The 6,573-nt window shown below is 42.7% G+C and overlaps 2 protein-coding genes across 4 annotated transcripts; both read right to left on the bottom strand.

The window, feature by feature from the left end:
• Positions 1-2,033: 2,033 nt before the first annotated feature.
• Positions 2,034-4,272, bottom strand: LOC6560708 (tyrosine-protein kinase-like otk). Of its 2 annotated transcripts, none has more exons than XM_032735190.2 (3): positions 3,568-4,272; positions 2,988-3,484; positions 2,034-2,915 (listed from the first exon to the last, which is right to left on the bottom strand). In XM_032735190.2, exons 1-3 carry the CDS (start codon positions 3,653-3,655, stop codon positions 2,169-2,171), a joined length of 1,332 nt encoding a protein of 443 aa, XP_032591081.1. In that variant the 5' UTR covers positions 3,656-4,272; the 3' UTR covers positions 2,034-2,168. The 2 variants fall into 2 exon arrangements, with proteins under 2 accessions (XP_032591081.1, XP_001985868.1); XM_001985832.3 differs by having other exon boundaries at positions 2,988-3,481.
• A 53-nt stretch (positions 4,273-4,325) lies between these two features.
• Positions 4,326-6,456, bottom strand: LOC6560596 (metallophosphoesterase 1). Of its 2 annotated transcripts, none has more exons than XM_001985831.3 (6): positions 6,231-6,456; positions 5,864-6,149; positions 5,687-5,796; positions 5,364-5,626; positions 4,800-5,280; positions 4,326-4,733 (listed from the first exon to the last, which is right to left on the bottom strand). In XM_001985831.3, the coding sequence occupies exons 2-6, from the start codon at positions 5,893-5,895 to the stop codon at positions 4,546-4,548; spliced, it is 1,074 nt and encodes a 357-aa protein (XP_001985867.2). In that variant the 5' UTR covers positions 5,896-6,149; positions 6,231-6,456; the 3' UTR covers positions 4,326-4,545. The 2 variants fall into 2 exon arrangements, with proteins under 2 accessions (XP_001985867.2, XP_032591082.1); XM_032735191.2 differs by having other exon boundaries at positions 4,800-5,307; positions 6,231-6,424.
• Positions 6,457-6,573: the final 117 nt, after the last annotated feature.

Raw genomic sequence — 6,573 nt, 5'->3', positions numbered from 1 at the left:
TCTGTTTATAATATATCATCTATATACATATATTATAACTATAAATGTATTCATTAATATCGAAATATTTGCATAAAAGTGAATATATAGAAGTGAATATAAGTTTATAAAATATAGAATTAGAGTTAGACTTCTTCATACCTTGCTTGCAGCACTTAATAAGCCATTTAATTGTCTATCTATAATCTTTAAGCGTCAATCCACGTCTGCGATAGGGCTGTCTAGCATTTCAGAGGAAACAGCATTGCTCTTATCTGGGAGAACCTGGTCGGTCCACTGCCCACCAATTGGCTCGACGACAGTTTCCTCGCAATTGCCACCAATGTCTGCATTTAATCGCTTCATTTTCATTTCCATTTCTATTTCCATTTGCCTGCCTCTGCTCAACTTCAACTTCAATCGTAATTGCCTATTTTTTTTCTCAATTCTTTTTCTTTTTTTTTGGATTTTTTGCCTATATGCATTTTATGCATATTTTATGGTTTTTTATGGTGAGCGCATAAACAAATGCGTTCAAACAGCCACATCAAAGTAAACTACACATGCGCAAGCGAGAAGGACAGGTAGGGAGATGGGGCTGGGGAGAGAGAGAGAGAGAGAGACAGAGAGCGAGAAGCAGCAAGTGCAATTAAACGACCTAAAACACCGCCCAATGCTCCCTACGCCCCTTCCCTTTATCCATTCCTTCGATTGCCTTTGATCTGCGGCGACGCTGGCGACGACATCGACATGCATTAAAACCCGTTGCTGCTGCTCTGCCTGTGCCTCTGCTTTTGTTGTTGCTGTTGTTGTTGTTGCTGTTGGGGCCTCCGCTCTTCCGTATTTCCCTTTTTAATTCCCTCTCTTCTCGCTATCCGTTGTTGTTTATAGTGAGAGAGTTCTCGCAAAGGTTGTTCGGATGTGTTTATTTTGTTTAGTCTACGCAAAGGCCGCCTTACTAAAATTTATTTTAATGCCTTCAAAATGTTTGATGTTTGCAGACAATGGCCATATAGTGTGTATATATATATATATATATATGCATCCATGTCTGTACTATATATACACAAAGTAAGTTGTCGAATTCTCTTGGCCGCGCTTCATAAAATTATACGAGGCGTTGAGTTAAGGTGAGCAGAATTAAGCATATAAGTCTAGGTATTTCCTAGCACGATAAATGTTATTCTCAGTCTAAATTGGAAGCATGAATAATACTTCCTAAGAACTCTATCTACTATTTTGGCCTAAATATTTTATTATCTCTTAACGAAAATCAACTTCAATTGAAAACTTTCTCTAAAATCCCTTTGATTTTTTATTTTAATTCCGTACAACAAAACAAAATTTGTTCAATGATAACAACTTATCGACTCTTCTGATTATATATTTTATCGACTCTTCTGTAAGCTCTTTTTTAAATGATCCCAATCTATATTTTCCACTACTTTGTATAACAGCTTTGCCATCAGATACTTATTCCAGGGAAATATAACAGTTTGCTTTTCTTACAGCATTTTCCATTTGCAACTTTATGGAATTCTCGGTGAGGTGAGTCGGGGTAAATGGTGGGTAGGCGAGTATGGAGGGGTATTGGGGGTATGGGTTTGGAGGTGGGGCTTGTCTTGTACTCGTCACTTGGCACATTTCATTGCTTTGCTTTGGCCCGCCTGCAGTCGACTCATAAAAAGTACATAAAAACAAAAAACTGTTGAGCAATGCCGCATCGTGTGCTTTATTATGCTGCCGATAGAGAGGGGAGGGTGGGGGGAATGGGGCAAGTGGGCAGCGAATAATGTACGGCCGTAAAATAAGTTTGAACGATGGAAGCGGAATTTAACGATAGCATATCCAACTCCAATCAAGAGGCATTCTCTGGTTGCGCTATAAAATGGGGGCTCTATGAGAGCTATAAAATATTTATTCTACTAAAAAACTAACTGTACAATGGATATACAAATATATATATATATATACACACAGAGAGACACGCAGACACATAAATATAAATATAAATATAAATGCTATATATATATATATAAATATATGTAGGTAAATACAAATAGATGTAAATAACAAATTGAATTAACATATACATTTTGAGAGAGGGGCGGACAAAGGCGGCCCTCGGGAGATCATTTTGAATGTGGCAACTGGAGAGAGCAGCACCGAGCATAGTTCCACTCCACACACTAAACAATATCATCGGCCACTTGCGACTCCTGCTCCAGTATTGTGCTCTCGCGCAACTTGCTCTTGAGATTCTTGCTGGAGTTGTTGGCCTCGGTGAGGCAAGGTTCGTGCTCGGCATGATCGTGGTGGTCTCCCTCGTGTCCATCGATGGCCGCCGCATGTGCGCCATCCTCCAGCTGCACCTTGCCCATGTGGCGACGATAGCGATACCAGAGCTTCAGCCCCAACACCAGCACAAAGTACAGGAATGCCAAACAGATGATCACAATGATGATGCGTGTCACAATTGAATTCGATGCGGATTTATTGCTACGCACAACTAGCAGCACCTCCTCCCGCTTCAGCCCGGCACTGCTGCCAATGGTGCAGCCATAGTTGCCCTCATCCTCCGCCTGCACATTCCGTATCTCCAGCGTTCCATTCTCTAGCAGACGAAATCGAGCCGGATCCGTATTGTTCTCGTTGAGATACGTGAGATCCTTGTCCCAACGGATTGTTGGCTTTGGTTCCCCCGTGGCCTGGCAGTGCATCACAGCGATGTCCTCCTCGCTGACCTCAATGGGTCCTACAGGTGGCACACTAAACTTGGGCGCCACAACCACATTGATAGCCACCGTGGCGCTTATCTGTCCCTGGCTATTGCTTGCCACACAGGTGTATTGGCCACGCTGCTCATTGCTCACCCCCCGAAAGATGAGGGTGCCATTGTGATCGCTCACATTCTGTGGCAGTGGCAGCTGCGTCTCCTGTGGCACATATAAAACATATTATTGAGTATTTTTTTTTATTATTGAATTTCACTTTCTTTCAGTGCTCACCCGCATCCATTTGACCTGAGGCGTTGGTGTTCCTTGTGCCTTGCAATGCACTTTGCTCACGCTGCCCAGCTCCAGATTCTTGGACGTTGGCTGCGGCATAAACTTGAGCTGTTCTATGACCTCCAAGCTGCCGCTGCCTGAGCTAACCGGCGACTGGCCCTCGACCAGCAACTGGCATTGATAGACACCCGCATCGCTGGCCAAAACGCTACCAAAGTGCAGCGAACCCGTCTCCTTGTTGAGCGCGATTCGTGCATCCTCGCGCACCATTGTCTCCAATTGGGGTTCGTGGTTGGTGCCACTCACCTGTCCCAGTTCCCATTGACGCAGAGTTTTATTGTCTTTGCGCCAGCGCAGAATGACGCTGTTGCTCTGACGATAAACATCGGGCAGCTGATAGACACAGGGCAGTTCCAATGAGCTCTGCTCCTTAACCGTTGTTAGTCCGTTGGGGCCACGAGTGATGCTGACATCCGTCTGACTACTGGCTGCTGCTGCTGGTTGAGAGTAGTTGTTATTTAATGCAAATACTCCAAAAATGAGCTCAACTCAGTGTTGAGTCATCGTTTGCCATGCTTACCCCGCGCACAGCTAACCCCCCCGCTGCTGAGGAGGATCAGCAGAGCAGAGCAGCTCAAAATGCTGCTGATTTTTATCTCTGATTTCATCTTGAAGAATTCGTTTGTTCTCCTTTTTTTTTTTGATTTTTGCTGTCTGTTTTACCTAATAAAAACCGGCTCGTTTTACTTCTTTTCTTTCCTTGTTCTGTTTTGCGAATTTTTGTAATTGTTTCTTTAGAAATGTTGTGCACAGCTCAACTCGGCTCAGCTTCAGTTCATTTCACTTAATGTGTATTTTTATGTTACGCACACGCGTCACGCTTAATTATCCTGCTGCACACTCCGAGAATACGCCGTATGACGAAAAGATTGCGCACATTTAATCGTACGACAACCAAACGCGTTCGCATTCGAAATTGAACTGACGCCGCAGCGAGCTAATTTAAGGCTGGCAGGCGACACACGAGCCGGTCGACGCATGCGCACTCAGCTGCTCCCAGTATTAACCCAGTATTTCGGTAGTCGCATACTACTATGCGCCTCCGTGCAACACTGCATTGCGTGCGCATCAAAATGTAGTATTTGATTAGTAGTAGAAGTACTTGTCGAGGATATTTGTAAAGTTGGAAGAATTCTTCGAGCCCATTAAGTATATATATATATTCGATATAGCCATATCCATCTGTCTTTTAGTTCGAATATATCTGAGCAGAACTCTCTCAGTTTCAGAAGTATCTGGATGAAACTTGTAATATATCTATATATAACTACAATTTGATTAAATGTAGTAGAATTACAATTTTTATAATTTCTAATTGCTGACAAATATATAACAGTCATAATAAACCTAATTTTAAATATAAGAAAATTAAATAGTTTTTTAGGCCTCTGCGAAATCCAGCTCAGCTATAATTTAAAATACTAGTATTATGCTACAAATGGGATTGACTCATTTGATTGATTGTATTGACAATTGCTCGAGCTAAGGATTAAACAGTCTAAAATTGAGGTATGTTCGATACGCGGCTATAAAGTGTTTGCCGTTTGGCCACTCGGAAGGGACATCTTGTCATCATTTTGTAGACTATCGCACAGCATAGCACAAATAGTCCCCAAAATACATACGTGAAGAGCAGAATAAAGCGATTTGGCTGCCACAGAACCGTATAGCTGAGATTGTAGTTTTCTAAAAAGAGAGTTTCTTTGATCAATTCAACTTTGTTTGAATTGAATACTGTAATTAAATACTCACCTAACACGGCGTAGCCCATGCCTATTTTGGATTTACCCATGCGATACGAGCAGGTTGGCACCATAATCTCCAAATAGCTGTGCTCCTGCTCCTTGAGCGCTTTCAGATCAAAATGCCGCACGGCATTCTCATAGAAATTGATGACTTTCGTGGAGGGATAAATAAATATACGAGATTCATGCCAATGACCCGAGAATATAATGTGTGGATCCAAATCGCTGATAACAGCTCGCAGCAGCGGACCACCGCCGATGAGTAACGGTGCATGGGAGACACCGATGCGAAGTCGATCTGCATTGTGATCCTTGTCGGGATTGCTGAAATCCAGGAGCATGCGATTGATCTTGAAGAAACGTAAATGATTGTCATAGTCAAACAGATCCTCGCTCATGAATTCGTTTTCAAAACGACGCTGATTCGAGTTCGATATATAGTCGCCATTATCGCCACCAATATCATTATCACCTGGCACATGAACACGCTGAAAATAGGCAGAGATCATGCGAAACTACGATGATTAATCGAATAACTCAACGGATACGGGGGCAGATGGCATTGACATACATTCATTAGCCTTTTGTTGTGGTAGATGCGCTTGAAGCGCCGCACATATTGCTTGTACTCCTGAGCGGTAGCTATGTTACCCTCGTCGAGCAGATCTCCCAGGAAAACTATAATGTGTGGCTGCGTAAAGGAGACGGCGCGCTCAAAGGACTTCTGCAGATAACGATCCAAGTCGTAGCGGGCCAGTGGGCTGTGCGACGATCGATCGTAGGAGGTGCCCAAGATCTGCGGATCCGCAATGAGCAGCAGCCGTGTGCAGTTTTCTAAATTTGAAATTGCCAAATATAATTGTATTTATTTTATTTTTATTTAAGGGCACTTACCCAGTTTACAGTCGATTGGGTTCCAGCTGGATTGTGCTACATAATAAATAAGCACTTCATTGAAGAACATGAGCAACAAGGTGAGCACAATAAAGCCACGGCACACAAGTCTGTAAGATATAAGGGTTTTCTTAGAAAAGTATTTTTATATCCTGATCTGCATAGTATATTTCTTACCGATTAACTACGCGCAACGAAGCCATAATCATGCTGAGCGTTTTGGGCTCTTTTTCTCCACGGCGATTGTTTATAAATGTGTCCTAGTTTTTTGTAGTGGCATGGCGCTACATGCTATGATGGTCTATATTTAAAAATGCGAAAATGCAGATTTTACGTAAGTTTCGCTTTCGAAAGTAATGCGGGCGAATTGAAAAGACGATGCTGTTGCATGCACCGCATATAGCTGGTAACTGGCAACTGATTCGCTTGCTGACGGCACGCAGGGAAGACGCTACGGAGGAGACTAATTAAATTAAAGAGCATTAGAGAAGGGCTTTGACTGTTAATTGGTGCAGTAGTAGTAGTACAGATATGTGGCACTTACAACAGCCCAGGCCGGTTGGATACTTTGTTGATTTGCTTGCCACTGGCTGCCATGCGCGCTTCTTCTGGTTGTCATGGGACAGCGTGTCACGATTGGGTCTTTACAAATTTTAAATATACGCAAAGCCGTTAAGGGGTATACTATATCCGCCAAGGGGCGCCTCATTTGAACGCCGCATTATCTACACTCAAAACAAAACAGACCCCACAGATAAGAAATACATTTATATTTGGCAATTTTGTTACTGTTAATGCAGTTGCAGCATGTTAACGCAATTGAGAGTTAACAGCGAGTTGTCAGCGCAAAATGACACACATAATTTTAAATGCAACTCTGCATTTCG

The sequence above is a fragment of the Drosophila grimshawi genome, unplaced genomic scaffold (assembly GCF_018153295.1).
Source record: "Drosophila grimshawi isolate 15287-2541.00 unplaced genomic scaffold, ASM1815329v1 contig_1367, whole genome shotgun sequence".
In the NCBI taxonomy this organism is placed as follows: Eukaryota; Metazoa; Arthropoda; class Insecta; order Diptera; family Drosophilidae; genus Drosophila; species Drosophila grimshawi.
This window is presented reverse-complemented; position numbering and strand designations above follow the sequence as displayed.